The sequence below is a fragment of the Phyllobates terribilis genome, unplaced genomic scaffold (genome assembly GCF_046119375.1).
Source record: "Phyllobates terribilis strain yellow unplaced genomic scaffold, ASM4611937v1 Scaffold_8__6_contigs__length_399053987, whole genome shotgun sequence".
NCBI lineage: Eukaryota > Metazoa > Chordata > Amphibia > Anura > Dendrobatidae > Phyllobates > Phyllobates terribilis.
In genome coordinates, this window is record NW_027362768.1 from 88,279,142 (window position 1) to 88,300,314 (window position 21,173).

Below are 21,173 nucleotides of genomic sequence, written 5' to 3' on the forward strand. Positions count from 1 at the left end.
CAATGCATCCACCTTGATAGTGAGCAGAGAGCGTTTCAGAAGACAGAGAAGCGGGATGGTGACAGTAATTATGGCGCCATCTTGGTGGAGTCCTCAAAGTTTTGGAGGATGGTACATATGTCTGACATCCATGTCCACTCCTGAGGTCTTATGTGTGGAGTCTGAACTGAATACCGACGGCCTTGTTGATGCTGGTACTCAACAACTGCCCTTTTCTGCTCACAAATCCTTCCCAACATCTGAAGTATAGAGTTCCAACACATGGGGACATCACATACCAGTCTGTGAGCCGGAAGCTGCAAACGCTGCTGAAACACTGCAAGGGACGGTGGAAGCTGGAGGTGACTTTCTAAAATGGGTGCACAGGCGGCATACTTTAACAAGCAGATCCGGCACCTCCGGGTAGGATTTGAGAAACCACTGAACTACGAGGTTAAGCACATAGGCGAGGCATGGTACGTGTGTGAGCTCGCCTCGCCTCAGAGCGGCCACCAGGTTCCAGCCATTGTCACACACGACCATGTCTGGCTGTAGGTTCAGCGGTGTGAGCCACAGATCTGCCTGCTGTTTCAGAGCTATCCACAACTCCTCGGCATTGTGCGGTTTGTCACCTAAGCACAGCCTGTTGCCTCTTGGCTGAGGCAGTGCTGCAGTGCTTCCAGCTTGTGACTGATGTGGTCATTTCGGAGATGGAGGCTGAGGAGGAGGAGGAGGAGCCTGAAGAGGATGAGGTGCAGGAGCTGTAGACTGTGGAGGCAACCCTGATTGACCTAGGGCCCGCAATCCTCGGCGTCGGGAGGACGTATTCCATCCCAATGTCCGACTGGGTCCCGGCTCCCACTATGTTAACCCAGTGTGCCGCCAGCGAGATGTTCCATCCCTGCCCACGAGCACTTGTCCACGTGTCCGGGAAGACCTAACAGTTGTACTGGCAACTTCCTTTGTGTTGGTGTTACGAGGAACAGTTGCCTGCCTTCTGTCTGCGGCCACCACACTGCTTCTTCCTGCCTGTTGGGGTGCTCTGCCTCCCTCCCCCTGTGTGCTGCTGTACTCGCTCTGCATGTCCTCCTGCCAGGTTGGGTCAGTTACTATATCATCCACCACCTCGTCTTCCACTTCCGCACCCTGGTCCTCCTCCTAACTTTCTGGCAATTGTGTCTCATCATCGTCCACCTCTTGGGACACTTTCCCACTATTGCCTTCGTGTGACCGTGGCTGCTCAAATATTTGGGCATCACTACTAGTGTTGAGCCACCCCCGTAGTGTTCGAGTTCAGTTCGGTTCGTCAAACACCCGTGTGTTAGCCGAACTGTTCGTCGAACACCTTCGAACACCGTTAAAACCAATGGCAGGCAAACAAAAACACATAGAAACACATAGAAAACACCTTCAAATGTGTCCAAAAGCTGACAAACTGCTCAGAAGACACAACTAACACATGGAAAAGTGACAAGTACATATAGTCATGCGAAAAGAGGTGGAGGAGTAAAAGGAGGGGGAGACACAGATATAGGCATGTCATGCCCTTCTAAAATCCAAAAAGTGAGAAGCCGACATGGCCAGTTCGTTCCTGCCCGTGCCACCTCCGTGTCGCCTGGTTTGTGCCAGAGCCGCGGTGGACCCTGACGGCCAGCCCCCCTCTCCCAATACTGGTGCCTGTCCGCTGGTGGGTCGAGCCCCCCTGCGGTGGGGGGGAGTAATATCTTCAGAAGAAAGACCATATTCCAGCCAAACTAAGATGTCTACTTCTTTTCGTGGACAATGTGATAAGATCCCTTTCTTACGGACACGCCCATCGTTACAAATTCCAGATGAGGCACAAAAACAGCAGGTGCTTCAACGGATATCAAGTGCTCCTTCAAGTGGGCTCTCCTCCACCTCAATTTCAACATCACAAATACTCCAGTCCTCAGAGGTGTCACCCCAATCGCACTTGCTTCCTCACAGCTCCCAAGTCTCCAGCTACCCATCTGAGTATGGGGTAACACAGATGGTTGAGTCTGCAGAGCTGTTTGCTCATACTATAGCCTGGGAAACGGAGGTCTCCTCCAGAGCTTCTGTTAATCCAGATGAGGAAATGATCTGCACTGATGCCCAGAATCTTTATGAGTCGGATCCAGGACCAGATGAAGAAGGTTCTGAGCATAATGTAGACCCTCGTTCCCAAACTGTAACTCCTGTTGGTGGAGACAATGATGAAGACGATGATGAGACTCAAATACCTGATTGGTGCGACAACTTGACTTTTCGGTCAGGGCAGGAAGAGGTTGGCTCTGAGGACGACGGGTGTGATAACACACAGGGTGATGATGACGAGGTTGGAGATCCCACTTACTGTCAACCCAGAGTAAGCCAAGAGATGAGGTCAGCAGAGGAGGTGGAGGAGGATGTGACTAGCCCGGGGGATGGGGATGACTCAGTACCTGGGCCTTTGCCTGGCCTTGGGGATGTCGCGGTGGTCGGCTCCCTGGCCCATACCCTGGGGTCACTCTTTAAAAGGGTGGATGATTGTTAATTTTATAAGAGTTCATGACGCCACCTGTGGTATCTGGTGAGAAGCACCAGCGCTGCAGCAGTCCACTGAGGCCCGTGATAAGGCAGCTCGATGGTATAGCTCCCCACAGGTGGAGCTAGGTCTCAGGGCAGCGTATGCAGGGGGAATGCAGGACAGGCGAGACCCAGCTGGGTCAGAGCAAGAACGGGAACGGACACGGTAGTCACTTCAGTACCTTTTACTGGAGGAAATTCAGACACATCCCGGAGCACTGTAGGGTGAAGGGTGCATATCAGGATCCTCCCCAATGAGCGGGTGTAGGGCCTCCTGTTTCTTGCCTCTGCGTAGTAAGTTTCTGACCTGCCTGGAGCTAGGCCTAACTTTGTCTCTGTCCTGCGCTGGTTGACCTTGTGGTAGGGCCTTCTCTTGGAGTACACGCTCCCAGTATGCGGGGCCTAAGCGTCTCCTGGCTCTGTTACATATCAGCACCTTAGCGATCCTGGGACTTGTAGTTCTCCAGGGATTCCGGTTATGCCTTACTGGGTCATAGAGATCCCGGTAAGCGCTCGGATCCGGTGTCCGGTAAATGCTTCGGGGTGAGCTGGTTAAGCTCCTCTGCCCCTTATGTACTAACTCGCCTTCGGCCTACTTGGGCCCTCACTAGGCTATACACACTAACCGCAGCTTGCCGCGCTTCACCGATCTTAAGGCGCCGACACACCTTAAGCTCTAACTGGGCTCCCTGAATCTAGCTAGCAGGAGCCTCGTGCTCCACTGCTGAACTATTAACTGAGTTTTCTAGACTAGACTGAGCTCCACTGCAGACTGACCTCTCTTAGGCTTCTCTACTGCAGGAACTCTTCAGAGGAACTAAACTGCCTAGCTCCACCTTCCCTATTTATATCCCTAACGGGCTCCCTCTGCTGGTCTGAGGTGGAAGGTGGAGATGTGTGAATGTTTATGGGGGCCTCTTGTGGAGGATTCCTTCAATACACTCTTCTAGGATCTGTGATACCAAGCGCAGCGGGGCGTCACAGATGCTATTGACGACGAGGTTAGGTTGCGCCTTCCTGGACAGAGACGGAGTACTGGAAGCACGTCAACAACTGCATCCTCAACCACAACTCTGCCTCTGACCACAAGTCGTAGTGGCTCTTCAGGTCGCATGGGCTCTAAGCCTTGCATAGCCTGGGCATTTTTTCAGATCGATAAGGATGACCCAATTCATGTTATCTGTAATATTTGTCACCAAAAGCTAAGTAGAGGCCAAAAAATCCATAGTTTGAGTACTTCATGCATGTACCGTCATATGGATATGAAGCATAAGTTGCAGTGGGAAGCTCACTGTGCTACAATGCGGCCTAGCAGGCTGGGCCAACCATCGTCTGCCCCATCTTGTGTATCCGCGGCCTCTTCATCCTCTGTGACTGGGGGGACAGCAGTCACACATATTTATGGACGCAGACCTGCCACCTGTTTACCCGCAACAGCCAGTGTGATTGGCAGGTCGTCAGTTCATTGGGAAGTGGAAACACCTGCTGGTGTTGAGCGCTCTCCGACATAGAGAGCACCACCTTTGGATCAAGGCAACCTAACATGTCCACCTGCATCTTCCTCACAGGCTGGCAGTTTGCCGGGGACACCCTACTCAACCCCGTCTAAGCACAACAGCCAGCCCTCGGTCCCTCAGATGTGGAAAAGTAAAAGACCATTTCCTCCTAGCCATGAGAAAGCTAAGAGGTTGAATTTCACCATCTGCAAGCTGTTGGCTACAGAAATGCTGCCTTTCCGCCTGGAGGACACAGTGGATTTTCGAGACCTTATGTCCGTCGCAGTGCCCCAGTACCAGATGCCCAGTCGGCACTACTTCTCAAAGAAAGGTGTGCCTGCGCTCCACCAGCATGTCGCACACAACATCACCGCGTCTTTGAGAAACTGTGTGTGTGACAGGGTGCATTTCACCACAGACACTTGGACGAGTAGGCATAGACTGGGGCGTTACATGTCGCTGACTGGGCACTGGGTAACTATGGTGACAGCAGGACAAGGGGCTGCTGTCCAAGTCTTACCATCCCCACCAGTTGTGCGTCAATCCTCTTTATCTCGAAGTTCCTCCACTGCTTCTGCGTCCTCAACCTCCTCTCGGTCCTCCACCTGCACCCAAAGCCTGTCTGGTAATGCCACCTGCTTTCTAACTGCGCAGAAGGAATCCTGCACACCTCCTTACTATGCTGGCAGCAGGGCTCAACGACATCAGTGTTTACATTGAAATGTCTGGGAAATGTGAGTCACACAGCTGAGGAGTTGTGGTCAGCTCTGGAGACCCAGTTTCATGAATGGTTGTCTCCACTGGACCTGAAACCAGGGAAGGCCGTGTGCGACAATGCTGCAAACCTGGGTGCGGCCCTTCGCCGGGGCAATGTCACACACGTGCCTTGTATGGCTCACGTGTTGAACCTGGTTGTCCAGCAATTTTTAGCCCACTATCCCGGACTAGATGGCCTTCTGCAGAGGGCACGGTCGCTGTGTGCTCACTTCCGCCGTTCGCATCCCACAGCTCAACGACTTGCATCTCTACAGAAGTCGTTGGGCCTGCCAGTTCACCGGCTGAAATGCGATGTGCCGACATGGTGGAATTCAACTCTGCACATGTTGCAGCGACTGTGGCAGCACCGACAAGCCCTGGTGCAATACGTTCTGACGTATAGCCTGGGCTAACGAGATCCAGAGGTGGGGCAAATCAAGCTGCAGGAGTGGTCTCAGATCAGGGACCTATGAAGTTGACGCGCCCCCTGGGCCGTGGGGTACCCTGAGCCGGGCCAGTAGACGCTGGGGGTTGTAGTCACTGTGGCGGTGACCCGGTCCGTGACCCAGGGCGGTCAATCCAAGGGTAATTTGTATATATGGATTATTTAATGTCCGACTACGCCACCTGTGGAGTGCGGCCAAAAGGGCCGCCGCTGCGGAACAGTCCTCTGAAGCTGGTGGTTTTGCAGCAATGGTATTATTACTCACCACAGGAAGAGTGTAGCTTCAGGGCAGTGTGGGTGAATGATGGTGGTTGTAGTGCAGTGAGTCAGTAATGAACACAGAGTCCGTGTGATGCAGTCCCAAGATCTTTACTCACAGTTGTTGCAGTCCAGATTACAGGTACCAGAGCAATCTCCCCCGTTGTGCTGTGTGTACTCAGTGAGGGGCTCAGTCCACCCTCAGATAGCTCCGGAGTACTTAGCAGGACCCCCTTCTGTGTGTCCTTTCTCTGGCCTTCTCCCTGCACCTCACACCCAGTGACACTTCTATCCGGTATCCTCGGGCCTTGGCGGGTGACTTGTGTTCCGTCCCCTGGGTCCTATGTGGCTACTTTCTTAGTGAGACTGGTGTGGACTTTGGCCTGCAGTACATGAAATGCTGCAGCCTCCGATTTCTAGTTGAGCCTTGCTGTTTCTCCGCTAGTTGAGGGACCGGTTCCCCTTATCTGGCCTCACCCCTCTACCTCCTGGTAGCAGCGGGAGTACGGGTGGCCTTCTGCATGGCCCGTAGCCCTAGGGTCCCTTCGGTTCCTGGAGCCTTCCTGCTCCCACTCCCCTCTTCTCTCCTTCAGTCCTGGGCCTCCCAGGCTAGGCCCGCCTCCGGAGCAGAGCTCATGTCGAGCCTCTGCTCCTGTCACTTTTCCTCCTCTGACTGGCTTGCTCTTTCTAAGATGGCTTCCTATTTATACTCTCCCTGTCATGTGCTCCCCTAAGCACCCACTACATAGGACCCTCCCACCAGCTAGGGACCTGGGACTGTGCTCTCCCTTAGGAGTAATCTTGCCCTACCCCCACTGCGGGTATGTGTTGGATGCAGGTGTTAGGGTCCAGAGCCATACGCCTTCCTTACCTGAGGGTGAGATACCACACCTCTGGGTGAGATGCAGTAACTCTGTGGCGACAGAACCCTCAGGGGCGCCACACACCCTTGTGCACAGTTTTGAAATGGCGACGAAGATGTTTAGTGCTGATGATGCCATTATCAGCATGACTATTCCGGTGATTTACATGCTGGAGCACACATTAAACAGAATTCAGAGTCAGGTGGTGGGACAAGAGGAGGTGGAGGAAGTAGAGGAGGAGTCGTATGCGGAAGGGATAACATCTCCAAGGTCCAGACGGTTGGCAGCACCAAGGCGGCAGGCATGGGAGGGTGGGGGAGCGGGATTAACCAGGGCGCATGGTAGCAGCCAAACTGTTGAGGAAGGTGCAAGAGCCAAGGAAGAAGTGGAGGACGAACTGGCGATGGGCATGGAAGACTAATGAGATGAGGGAGACCTTGATCACATTTCTGTTGTGCGAGGTTGTGGGGAGAGGGCAGAGTAAGGAAGCATGGTTCTTACCTCGCTACCAACACAACAAGGACTTGGTCCTCCTGGATGCGCAAGACACATGAGTGCCTTCTTGCTGCACTACCTGCAACATGACCCTCGGATTGTCAGAATTCAAAGTAATCCCGACTACTGGGTTGCCACACTCTTAGATCCCTGGTACAAAAGTAAATTTGCCGAAATAATTCCTGCCATAAAAAGGGATTGACGCATGCAGGAGTATCTGCAGACGCTGTTGCAGAATCTTACATGTGCTTTTCCAAAAAACACCAGTGGTGCACATAGTGAATCTCGCAGTTCTAACTTGCCAACCGTGGGACTGTCGAGTCTTCATCACTCAAACCGTAACAGAAGCACAGTATCTGCTGGTAACAGCAATTTTGTGGAATCGTTTCACCACTTTTTTAGACCATCCTTTGCAAGGCCACAGGAGACAAGAAGTCTGACACATAGTCAATGCCTAGAGAGGATGGTGCAGGAGTATCTCCAAGTGAACATCGAAGTCATGACTGTGTCACTGGACCCTTGCTCATTTTGGTATTCCAATCTGGAAAAATGGCTGGAGCTCGCCACTCACGCCTTGGAGATCTTGTCATGCCCTGCAGCCAGTGTTCTCTCTGAACGTGTGTTCAGCGCTGCTGGTGGTGTGCTGACAGATAAGCGCACGCAGCTGTCCACTGAGAATGTAGACAGACTCACATTCATAAAGATGAACAAATCATGGATTCGCAAGGACCCTGTGTTATCCTTGGGAGACTAAAAGCTTGAGGATTTGGTAATATCACCTCACCAACCATTTTAAGCAACTGTGGGGCAATTGATGCCACTTAACCCTAGAACGCATGACCATAAAAATCTACACTTTCACATACCTGGGGCCTTTTAGGCCCGTGTGCAAATAACATGGAATAACTCAAACTCAAATGACAAACAACTATATACATGAAGAATACCTAGAGTTTCAAAATTCTAACTAAAGTAATCTTGCAGAGAATAGAAAACAATTAACAGGGCGGGCCTGCGAGGCCCCAGGTATGCGTTCTAGTGTTAAGTGGTGTCTGTGCCACAATTTTGGGAAAAAATGGAGACTTTTTGGAGTCCCCTTGCTGTGTCTTACGTGACGTTGGCATCGTCAATTCCAGGTGGGTTGGGTCGCCCCCCCCCCCCTTTTAACTGTAAGAAACTACATACACTATGGCTTGGGGTAACACAGATGGTTGTGACTCGCCCCCTGGGCCGTGGGGCACTCGGATCCGGGCAATAGGGAGACTATGGGAGTAGTAGTGGCAACCTGGTTCCGTGGCTCAGGGTGGTCAGGCCAGTGGTAGTCCGTTATGTGTTATTAATTATGTCCGACTACGCCACCCGTGGATTTGCGGTTATTAGGAACCGCCGCTGCATGCAGACCGCTGGGGCTGATGAGGTGTGCAGCTAGGGTAATGTGACTCCCCACGGGAAGAGTGCGGCCCCAGGGCAGTATAGTGGATGGTGGGAGTGATGGTAGTGAGAGTCCCAGTGCTGATAGTGCTGGAGGAGCAAGGAGCACACAGACAACAGGTTGCAGTCCAGGGTCTTTACTAGAACAGGTAAACTGACCCATAAACAGTCCCAGCTAGGAGGGGACCTGGATGTCTGAGAGCAACGGGGAAATTGGCCCTGGTCAGGGTGAGGGTGTAGGCCTACCGTGCTTTCTGTGCTCCTTCTGGCTATCTCCTCCTGATAGGGTAACAGCCCACGTTTCCGAGCTTTCCGTGTATTCTCGCCTGTATGGCCTGCGACGTGGGTTCCTTTCTGCTCCCAGCCTTGTACGGCTTTACTGGTCCCTTCGGTTGTGGCAGGGCCTCCAGGCTTCTTAGGCCAGGGAATGTACAGTCCCTTGCGGACTGGTTCTCTGCTGGGGGATGTGGAATCCTACCAGCCTCAGACACCAAAGTCTGGTAAAGTTAAGTATTTTCTCTGCCAAGACAGGCTCGCTTCGCCTCTTGCCTCTGGCTTGTGGCTCTCCTCCTGCCACACTTCCTCTTAGGTTACAATGCAACTTTCTGTCCCTGCTCCACTCTGGGACACGTCTCAAAGCTGAGACAGGCAATCCAGTTCTCCCTAACCCTGTCCCCAGTACCAGCTTTTATAGGGGCAGCCTGCTCCCCCTACTGGCCTGAGACAGGAGGCATTGCATGCTAATGTTCCCCTGGCCAGAGAACCTCCCCCTTGCTCTCAGACATAGCTTTAATTACACTTGTGGCATCCAGGCCTGGGTGACACAGTTGAGTATGAAGAGCTGTTTACTCAGAGGTCTGCTCCAAATCTTCAGTGTCTGCTAGCCAGCGTAGAATTTTTAACTGCATCTAGCCTAGGCAATACTTTGGGCGTAGTAACCCAACTGCGAAGCAAGCTGCACCGCCTGTGTATCTAATAAGAATTTTTAAATGCATCTAGCCTAGGCAGACTGTGGGGACCCCCAACCAAACCCAGACGCTCAGCCCCCCTACCGCCCCCCTTACCTTGACAATACAATAATGTAACTCTTACAACTGGATGGGTGAGGATCGGTCACAGCTTTATTAACTCTTTATACTCATTCCATTAGAAAGACATTTTATTTCTAAAATAATTCAGCTTGTTGCAGCATGCCCTGGGTCTCCACTCCGGCAAGTTGGCCAACAAGTGTAACTCTCCAACATGTCCTTTCTATTTCCAGGCCATGGAGGATCCTGCGTACTCGTATGCAGGACTCTGACCCCCCCCCATCACTCTTAACGCTTGTTCCACTCCGTCATGGAGTCCTGACAGGAATATTTCCAGTCCAATATCCATTAAGTGAACACCGTCGGGCCGTATGAGGCCTGCTTTATCTCCTTCCAGTTGTCGGTGTCGTACCACTACACCGCCTCTGTCTCTTCTAAATTTTGCCATCCGAATATTTATTACCCGCCTTGTCCGTTCGATGGCCGTGATGTCTCGCGCACCTTGCCATACCGCTATCTGCACAATCTCTGACCATACTATAGCTAGTTTTGTGTAAAATTCTCTGAAGCGCTCAGTGTCTAGTTTCATTATTGCCATTAGTTATGCGCTCTTGTGATGACCTAGGTTGTTTCCCCCGGCCTGTATAACTAAGATGACCGGACCTCTTGCCTCTCTCCCTACCTTGATTACCTCCATTAGTACCTGTGGCCATAGCAGGCCTCTAATACCTCTCCAGTTGAAATATGTGTTATGAAACGCTAATTTCCTCCCGCCTGGGCGGACTTTTGCTCTTTTTTCTGCCCAATATATATACGAGTGGCCTATCACCCACACTGTTGTCTTAGCGTCACCTGTAAAAGAAACAAACCACGTTAGGATAACAAGTCCGGTCTTATGTATCTCGCCAAACACGTGGATCGCCATCTCCCTCTCCTCTGAACTTCCGTTTCTGACAGTCCTGCTCTTGCTGCTTCCGTGGCCGCGCCTATGCGGAATGAGTGTGTCCCGTAATCTCTGGGGTGGTTCCCTGCCGATGTTATCCATTTATTAAATATAGCTTGGAACTGGTATCTTGATAATGGCGTTCCATCAATGTGTGATAGGAAGAAATTACTTTGTGATCTGATGGTTAGATATGTTTTTACTATTGTTACCCGACTCAGTGTACCGTTTGTGGGTTGTAGAAGTACCCAAGTGCCCCTGCCCACTGGAACCGTTTTCGATTTGCGTATGCGTAGACGTATTGCATTATTGGCTATGACTACGTCCTGGTGTAATAAGCCTCCACTGGTGGTAATTTTGGATTGAGGGACTAATTCGCTTATGCATAGCGCCCCGAAGAAGGCGATCACAAATGCAGTAGACAGTAGTGTTGCTTCAAATTGTGGGTGTCGTGTTAATGGTGTTAGGGATATGATGTGAGAAATCAGTTTTAGTGACACAGGACGGGACGTCTACACTCCTGACTTGGCTGACCCCTTTTCCACCCTTTTATGGATTGTCTGATGATGAATCTTTGTCACATCTCCCCAATTCAGTAGTTGGAAGTGAAATGCTACTCCGGTCAGACACCGCTGCGCTGACGCCCCTGATATGCCCCTCATCATTAGCTGGTGGAGAAATTCTATGGTGACTTGTGATCTGGCTTGTTCACATTGGTCAACCCGTCTGCCTGCTACTAGTCGTGTCCACTCTTCCCATGCCTTACCGTATGCTTGCCATGTCGACGGGGCAACTGACGCTCTGATTAATGGCATCAACTATTCGCCACTAGATCCCATAGGGAAGGTGGGCAACTGTTGCCCGATGGGTGGGCATTTTGGAAGAGCTCTGTGAAAATGTGCCAATTGAATTGTTATAAAGCGTTAGCAGCAGCTTTAGACCCCTCAGCATAGTGGCTAGCGCGGACCCATACATTGTGTTTTAGGCACAGGAATGCTAGCCTGCGTAGTAGGCCTAGCACTGGGAGAGACGATGATGCCATCTTATTAATGCAGTGCGCTAGGCTGGTGTTTTGTGTTATGAAGCGTATCTTTTTGTAAGCCAGGCGCGCGCCCCATATTTCTATTGCTACCACTATTGGGAAGAAAAATTATTTTCAGGGCTAGATGCAGCTAAAAATTATTATTAATTTCAAAGCTGGTGGAGCTTGGTATAGATGGCCTAATACAATGAGTCCCACACACTGCTAGAAGCCCAAATATTTTTTCAGATCTAGATGCAGATAAAAATTATATTCAATTTGCAACCTGGTGGAGGTTAGTATAGATGGACTAATAGAATGATGCGATGCCCAAAAGGTTTTACTTCACTAGGTGCAGTAAAAAAATTGGTATTCTATACACAGGTGGTGTAGCTTGCAACACAGGCTACTCCACTGACTAACACACTCTGCAATAGGCCAAAAAGGATTAGCTTTGCTAGATTTAGCCAAATGCTGTGAAAAAAACTTGCACAGCACTGGCACAGACCTGCCTGGCAACAACTGATAGGAACTGATGTAACTTAGTCCTGAAAAGGACTGCAATTACAATTAGTCTTTACTCCCACAATCTATCTATTTAAGAGCACAGACCTGCCTGATAAAAGTCGTAGGAAATGCTGTAACCTAGTCCTTTAAAAGGACTGCAATCACAACTCTTCCCTACTCCCAAGCTATCTGTAGATTTGTGCGAAAATTGGCTTGAAATTAACAAGGTATAGCGCACTCAGCAACAGCGCTGCCGTCTAACACGCAGCTGCAGCAGTGAGAAAATGGTGGCGACAGGGAAAATGGCTTGGTCTTATAGGGCAAGGACATGTGACATACACTGCCAATGACACATGCCCTTGCTTGTGTGAAAAAAAGCACTTCGCTCCGTGTGTGCGCTGCTGATAGGCTGACAGATTGCACCTCCCCACTGTAAATGCGGGAAAGAGAAAAAAAAATGGAGATCTTCATTATTCCTACAGAGATCCATCCCCTGCCCCTCCCCCCGCCCCACTGTACACTCAAACTGCGTATTAACATTAATTTTCAGCATTACTGAGAAAAAATCCAGTTATGATTTTGGTGCACGAACAGTTATCGAACATAACCTCGAACAGCTGAATTTTTTCAAATCGTTCGTGTTCGCCGAACGGCTCGAACACCGCCCAAAACAGCTCGAATTTGAGATTGGCGAACAGTTCGAGTCGAACAGCGCTCATCTCTAATCACTACATGCGATCTCCTCTTACCCTGCTTCAAGTGGAGCGGACGAGAGGCCCGAATCTATAAATGGAAAAGTGAATAGCTCTTCGGAGTGTCCAAGTGTGGCATCAGTTGTCTCTGGGCACTCGGCATGGTGGGAGGAAGAAGGTTCAGGGTGAGGAATATGCGGTCCAGACTCACAGCTACTGAGACTTGACCGTGTGGAAGACAAGGTGGTGGTGGTGCTAGTGGCTAAGTGACTGGAAGCATTATCTGCTATCCAACCAATAACCTTTTCACACTGCTCTGTGCTCAATAGTGGTCTTCTGCGGTCCCCTATTAATTGGGACTGGAAGGTCGAGCAAGAAGATGTGGGTGTTTGTTGTGGCACAATTTCAGCTTGCTTACGGCCTCGGCCTCTGCATGCACCATCATCACCATCACGTCCAGTTCCCCGTCCCTTGCCAGGTGCCTTGCTCATTTTAAATGGAGGATAATATCTTCCACGCTCACAACAAATGACTGAATTTGGAGCGAACTTATATGTGATCCGTGTGACGGACAAACCACAGTTTTAAATACCTGGCCTGTAGGTAACTATTTTGAACAGCAAACCGGTGTCAAAAACTTTGCTGACACACTGAAAAAAAATTTAATAGAGGCCAGAAATGGCAGTATTTTCTGAAAACGTATGTGATCAGGAGAAAACAGTTTTAAATAGCTGGATTTTTAGCACTGTAATATTGAAAGGACCTGGCTGTATTTTGCAGTGCCAACAAGCAAATGGTGCAGAAAAACGGTGTTCTCTGGATTGCTTTTTAAGCAAATAATGAGGATTAAGATCCAAAAAAATTATTCCTGCCCCCTGAGACCTGGGCTTTTGTATAGAAATATCTAACAGCAGCAGAAGGCAGAATTGGAATGGAGCCTCTTGTGCTATATGCACTGCAGTCTGCTATATACGCTGCCTGCCTGATATCTCTGCAGATGGATTAGTCCTCAGAAGGACTGTTTGTTGAGATGGATATATGTCTCTAATATAGTCGGTACACCTAACTAGAAACAAGCGAATCTCTCCCTAGCTCAGCAGCAGCTCTCCCTACACTGTCTGTCTGATTCTGGAGTGACGGGCATGGCGGCGCCGGGTCTGATATAGACATGATGACGCTGTGCGGCCAGTCAATCACTGTAATGCCACAACCAACATGGCTACGGCATTACAGTGCATGGCAGGCAATCCCTGCATGTTCATTTGCTCTCTAAAGAGCGCCAAACATGCAGGGAGGAGACCAGAGCTCCCGCCGAGCAACCCTGGAAATACTTGGCGAGCGCCGAGCAGCTCGAGCAGTGAGATGCTCGAGCGAGCACCAAGCAGTAGCGAGCATGCTCGCTCATCACTACTCACAAGCTAAATTTCCTATCTGTATGTCTTTTGGAATGTGGAGGGAAACCAGAGAACACAAAGAAAGCCCACACAAACACTGGGAGAAGATACAAATTCTACAGAAATGTTGCCTCTGGCCTCATTTGAACCCAGTTACTACAGTGCAGCAAGAAAACAGTTCTGTTCACTAAGTCACAGTATTAAAATTAATGGACTGTTTGTGGAATGCAGAGCTCTGATGTGTCCTCCAGATACCGACTTGTTTTTGTGGCCACTGATCCAGATAATTTATGGCATTCACAAATTAAGAACTGCATTTATTTGACCATAAACTGTTATTTGCAAATAGAATTCAAATATATTAAAGATATATTAAATGATGATGTTCCAGACAGATTGTGGGTTCTGTTGATGGATTTATAAATGCAGTGAAGGGAACAACACTAAATAGATAAAATCTACTTTTTCTTAGGGAAGTCAAATAGTCTGTCTCATAGTTTATGGTTATATGTATTTGAGAGGTTAAAAACTGGTTTCTGGTTGAAGTCAGCAAGGCAGCAGCTATAAAATAATGTACGTAACTTGAATGAATGACTTTTTTTTTATAGAAGATTTGGAAATGTTTAGGAATTGTAGTTCTATAGCTGGATAAGGAAGAACTGTCTTATTTAGTAGCAAAGAAATAAATTGGAATACAGTCTTCCTGTCTACTGTGAAATATCTGGTTGGTAATATTAGGTCTACAATGTGATAGTAAGCTGTGCTGAGATAATCCTTTTAATAATGGCAACTCTGTCAAGTTAAGGTAGTGCCATAAGCTGTGGATGCAAGAAAGTGCCCATGATTCCACTTTCCTTGAGGTCAAAAGAAGGGATGCAATACCCAGTGCTTGGTTAAGAGTCCATTTATTTATAAGTTAAAAGCAGATGCGTTTCGTGGATGTCCTGTCCACTTCATCAGTGCACAGCTATGCACTGATGAAGTGGACAGGACGTCCATGAAATGCATCTGATTTTAGCTTATAAATTGGCACTTTCTTGCATCCACAACTTATGGTACTCGGACCCTTGAGGTTTGGTGTCTCCTGCAGCACTCCACTATACCATCATATGAGTTGTGCATTTCACAGCTCACCAAGGTGAGCATCCTTTTTCCTTTATACCACTACTTGTCTGGGTAACAGTGCTATTGGCGCCCCCTCTCCATCTTATTGCAAGTTAAGGTAGTGGAAATGGTAAATATTTGTTTATAAACTTGGGGATATCACATAAGCGTTTTGTAACTCTTGGGGCCACCCTGGGCGATGGTCGCTTCTGTGACCCTGGACGTTGCAGAAAATAGGACCTGGCTGTGTTGTTACCTCTCATAGACACAACTGCAGACCGCACACTACTGCTTGACATGCCAGTCCAGGACCCAACAAAGTAGAGATGGATGAGCGAGAAAGAAGTGCAAAAATAAACTTTACTTTACTAAACGGACTTGGAAAACATATGTGCATCCAGTAGCTGGCCTGGCACTGAAAGAATACATCTTCTGCACAGGTCAGAGGTATATGCTTCAAGGTTACATGTGGTCGACACATTTCTTATATTGCTTGTTACCTTCAAAGAGCAGTTTGCTATGAAGGCCTCCCAGGTTGAGGTGGGTCACTACAGGTGCTCACAACTATTCTCAACTCCTGGTTCATTTGGGCCACCTGCGTTTGGGTGCGCCGCTGCAACTTAGTATCTGTTTACACTTGCTGCAACTCCTTAGGAGATAAAGTGTCCTAGCCTGGGCAGTCTTATCTTTACCCTCAGGTATGGCTACATTTGAGCTTTTTTATCCATTATAAATAACGGTTGCTGTCGGTGTCTCACTTGCATGCTATGAAGTACTACTTCTGCCACTTGATACTTGCCTTCTTCATAACTTGCTACCTGGATATAGTCTTCTCTCTTCTCCACACACAACATTCTGAATCAGTGCAGGTCTGCAAAATGCTCCTTCTCCTTTCAAGACTCTCTAACAACTGTCTAACAAACAGGACCTGAGTTCCTAATGTCTTTGAGGGTATGTGCACACGATGCAGAAATGAAGCAGAAAATTTCTGCATCATTTCTGCATCTCCCTGGCAGAAAAAATGCATGCGGATTGGATTGTACATGCGTTTTTCCTGCGGAATACATGCGGATTCACATACGTTTCCGCATGCGGATTGACAAGCGCTTTCCAGGCGGTTTTAGTATCACCTGGAAAGTGCTTGTGACAACTAGGTCACACTATATAAATCCATGCAAACAGCATGGATTTATATAGTGTGACCCGAGAGAGTGGTAAAAATAAAAAATAAATGTATACTTTACCCTCTGATGGCCCCCGGTGTCCCGCTCACTGCGTTCTCCCTCGCCGGCAACTTTGAATTGAAAGACCAGCCGACGTCAGCGTCACGTGACCCGTCACATGACTCTGACGTCAGCGCAGGTCCTTCAACTCACTGCAAAGTGCCGGGAACCAAGCAGGAGCGGTGCGCGGGCCGACAGAAGGTAAGTATACATTTATTTTTTATTTTATTCTTGTTTTTACAGCTTTTTTAATGGTACCTGGGTGTGGATGAGACTCTCCTCTCCTCCACACCCGGGTACCATCCGCACATTAGAACGCACCAATTACGCAAGTACAGATGCAGTCTTGCGGAATTGGCACGTCCTAATGCAAGTCAATGGCGGCGAAAACACCGCGTTTACGCAAAATTAATTGACATGCTGCAGATTTTTGAGTGCAGCGTTTACGCTGTGGAAAAATCCGTATCATGGGCACAGCACATGCGGATTTCAATTGGGGAACATTGCTGCCCTTCTACCATGCGTTTTTAATGCATTTCCGCGGCGTTTACGCAACTGCAAAAACGCTGCGGAAACGCATTAAAAACGCATCGTGTGAACTCAGCCTGACTCCTCCCAAGATGGGCTGTCTGCAGGCTAACTAATTGCTTCTGCACAGGTCAATGCATTATATTACTAAAAGATCTTCGGGGGGGGCGTGTTGTCAATATTTTCTTCCACTCCCTTACAGCTCATCTTACAATGCGGTGAGGGGTGAACTATTTTAGTAATATGTAAATTATTCCTTTGGAAACATACTATTTAAGACACTTTGTTATCAGAGTAGGAATTTCTACATTTGGTATAACAGATTTGGGTTCATCATTTTATTATGGGGTAGATTGCGAAATTGCCATGAATACCTGGAGAGGGGAAATTTTAGGAGACGCTAAAGAGAGAATTTTACTGTTGAACAATTTACTTTATTGAGCATCCTCGATTTTTAGTATTCTTTTTTACATCACAAATCTTCTTGGTAAAGCTTGTTTTATACATCTATGAAACCTGGAACATTCTCATACTGGAAAAACCAGCCCAATGGCCAGGTATTCCTGAGTGGACTACTTCTTACGTATATGTCTATGCTGTGAGAACAGATGTGTGAAACAGTCCTAATGTGTAGTCAAATTGCTTTCTGAAATAGAAGCTTAACTTTAAAGAGTAGTAATACCAATTTTCCTGTTAGACAGCAGTGATCCAAATACAGAAAAGACCAGACTTTGCTACAACAGGACAATGGGATGTTATAACAGAACATGAAGGAAAACAGAAGTCAACCATCTTTGATGCTGTACTCATTTGCACTGGTCATCATGTTTATCCAAATCTTCCACTTCAAACCTTCTGTGGTAAGCCTTATTTCACTATAAATACTATAATGAAGACTGTGTACTTGCATTAAAACATTAAAAGGGTTGTCTTGGATATCCGTAGGATAGGATGCACGGTGGCTCAGTGGTTAGCACTGCAGCCTTGCAGCGCTGGGGTCCTGGGTTCAAATCCCACCAAGGACAACATCTGCAAGGAGTTTGTATGTTCTCCCCGTGTTTGCGTGGCTTTCCTCTGGGTTCTCTGGTTTCCTCCCACACTCCAAAGACATACTGATAGGGAATGTAGATTGTGAGCCTCAATGGGGACAGTGGTGAGTAAAATAAATAAATAAATAGGTTGTTAATATGACATCAGTTGGGGTTTGACACCCAGCCCCCTAATCCAGCAGCTGAAATCTGCTCCACCAGGATATAATGTACGAGGTGGAACACAGCAATACTAGTGCCCACTACGGGGCTTCGATGTTCTGCTCTGTATATAGGTTGCTGCCAGAGCAGATGTCAGCTGATAGTTGGGGATGACCTCCACCGATCTCATTTTAATGACCTATTACATAAATAAGTCATCAATTGTTAAGTCTTGGCCAGCCTCTTTAATACTAGTTATTCTATCATGAAGGATATATTTTTTTACTGAAATAAACCAAATAAACAGTTGATTAAAGCATAGAAAAAACATACTAATGAACCTTGACCCCTCTCTTCTTCCTTTGTTTACCATTTATTGGACAATTCCTTATTAATGTGCCCAGAGGGGGATAAATACAATAAAATTGATATTCAACCCTGGACTGGCACTGCTCCTCTCCACTCAGTGCTTCATCTTCCACCAGTTTACTGGGATCAACATTCAGCAGGGACATCACATGAACGCTGCAACCAATCAGCGGCCACAGATTGGACCCAAAATTCACATTTGTCTGAGAAAAACAGTGAAAAGGCTTCTAAAACTTGTGGAATGGGGCTTGATATTACTTTGTATTAGGATGAACTCCCCTTCCTTAAGCATTATATAGTTTAATGATTGATCATCAACCAGCTTCGATGGAAATCAGAAATTGTAAGTGACGCGCCCCCTGGGCCAGTGTTGTTTGGGGGATACCCGGAGCCGGATCAGATGGGGGTTGTAGTCTCCGAGTGGCGGTGACCCGGTCCGTGCCCAGGGTGTCAAGCTCAGTGTGTGGCAGTCCTACAGATGTTACTGGATGTTCTTTTGTGTCGACTACGCCACCCGTTGAATTGCGGTCACTACGGCCGCCGCTGCAGCAGGGTCCGCTGAGGCTGGTGATGTGTGTGCAGCTCAGGTAGTATAACCCCCAAGGGGAGGGGTATAGCCTCAGGGGGTCAGGTGTAGAGGATGGTGGTTGTGGAGGTGCAGTGAGGATGGTAATGAGATTCAGAGTCGGGCTGTGCAGTTCAGGGTCTTTACTTACTGCTGTTATGCTGGTCACTCCGGCCTTGAGTGACCGCCCGAGCCGTGCTGCGTCCACCAGGTCCTGGACTCGGCCAACTCCCAAGTAATTCTGGAGCGTGATCCTGAGCTCCCTTTCTGACGTTCCTTCTCTCTGGCCTTCCCCACCAGGGATCCACCTAAGTCCGGCTCCCTCGGGCCTCTTGTTGGTAAACCCTTGTCTCTGGGTTCCCTGACCCTATTCTTGGTTTGCCTTCCGGGTGGATTTAGTGGGTGGTCGTGGCAGATCCTGCCCACGACCTCTGGTCTCTGGCTAAGGATTAGTGCCCTCCACCAGCTTGGGATCCGGTACCCTTGTGCCAACTCTTCACCCTCTGATCTAATCTTGGGTTCTTGGAGTTCTCTCTTCTCCCCCTCTGGGTCCTTCTTTCTCCTCTCTCTCTTTGGGCCTTGGAGCTGCTCTTCTCCTCTGCTCTCTTCCTCTGACTCAACTCTGACAGACTGACAGACTGACTGACCCTGATCTAAGATGGTTCCCACCTTATATACTCCCTCTATGTGTGAGCTCAGGTGACCAGCACCCAATGAGCTCCTAGCATTACCCAGACTGCTCCCCCTATCTGCCCCTACACTACTGGGATGTTCCAACCCCCTCCCACTCCAGCCAGGGACAGACACTGTCGTACCTGCACATTTCTCTAGTGGGAGTACCATTGATCTGTCCCCCGGAAATGGGATGTATGTAGTGCATGCAGCCTACTGAGCTCAGTTCCACACTCCATCCTTACCCGGGAGTGGAATACCACACCTCTGGGTCGAGGTGCAATACCCCTGTAGCAGCCGAATCCTCAGGGTGCTACATAAGCTCGTTGCATTTACAACTTTTCATGGGTGTGTGACAGTGTGTGTGGTCACCAGTCCGAATCCAGAAGGAATCCTGTGCATTGCAATATTGGAAAACTTCAACCTTTCTTTAGCATAACAAATTAGCACCGTGTACCACCATGCCCTCCTTCAGGCAGTTCAGATCTGCCTGAGCGTGCTTGATTTCTTCCATAGAATCAGCCAATTTCTGTCTAATGGTTAGGGTCGCCTTAATTCACCTTTTAGACTATTTATATACTTAATGATATGAGAAACAACAGCACTATGCTCTTTGAAGCATGTTTTTATGACTTTTCCTTCCTAGTTTAAGGAAGAATGACCTCTGGGCAGTCAGGAAGTGTAAATCATTTGTTTCTCCCTCATCAGAAAAGCATGGCTAAGTGGATGGGGAAATCATGTACAGTAGTTTCTTTTGTCACCCTCCATGTATATAATTTCCTTCCAATGAGCCCTCATTTCAAAATAAATGATACTTCTGGCAGTTATTATCAATAGCTTTACAACTGTATTATGCATGAATATATGAAAGTCACGAGTTAATTACAGATTTTCTCTATATGTCTAGTATTATTGAAGGGGGGCTCAGAGCCGGTGCTGTGGGCCTGTTCTGACTTCTCTTCACCCTGAAACCCCTCTTCTAAAAGGATATTTTTTCATTGTGTGCTGTGGCATACAGTATGGAGCAGGGCCCTCTCCGGTTATGCTCCCATAAAACAGTACATTTCAAGGTCTTGCCTCTGGTCTGCCCAAACTGTCCCCCACCTCCACAGCTTCTGTTGGCATCAGGGACTCCCCGTCTGGCAACCCATCTTTCCTGAGGCCCGCCACCATTTTCTCTTGCTCTTCCCTGACCCCCCTCTTCCACTTAGGAGAGAATTAGGCATGCACTCCAATGCCTCTTTTGGGCCTTAGGCCCCAGACCATCCAGGGATCTACACTAGACTTACAGTGTGCCCTTCTGCTGTTTTGAAAGCTTGGTACTATTAGGGCCCATTGCAGCTTGTACTTGAACTTGAACCTTGCACTTCAGACTATAACACTAACCATCAGGAAGTGCTTTTCCTTTTTGTTTACTCTACCCCCTCTCAATATGTGGGCTATTCCCAAACCATTTACCTGTATCTTACCCCAAATACTGCTAACTGTATCTCTCTATAGCCTTCCACTGGTTCCCCTATTGAACAGCCATTCCCTGGGGACAGCCTTGAGGTTAAACTTCCAGAAAACCACGACACAAACTGGCCATAAGGATAAAATGCAGATTTATGTATAAAAACATATAACAATTAAACACTTAAATTAAA

At 48.4% G+C, this 21,173-nt stretch overlaps 1 protein-coding gene across 1 annotated transcript in view; it reads left to right on the forward strand.

Annotated features, from left to right (window-relative positions):
• The window catches only part of LOC141156756 (flavin-containing monooxygenase 3-like), a 92,595-nt gene that overhangs the window by 46,292 nt on the left and 25,130 nt on the right, over nucleotides 1-21,173 (forward strand). The window contains exon 4 of the mRNA XM_073643115.1: nucleotides 17,429-17,591. Within this exon, the coding sequence (XP_073499216.1) occupies nucleotides 17,429-17,591 (163 nt within the window). The remainder of the gene's footprint in view (nucleotides 1-17,428; nucleotides 17,592-21,173) is intronic.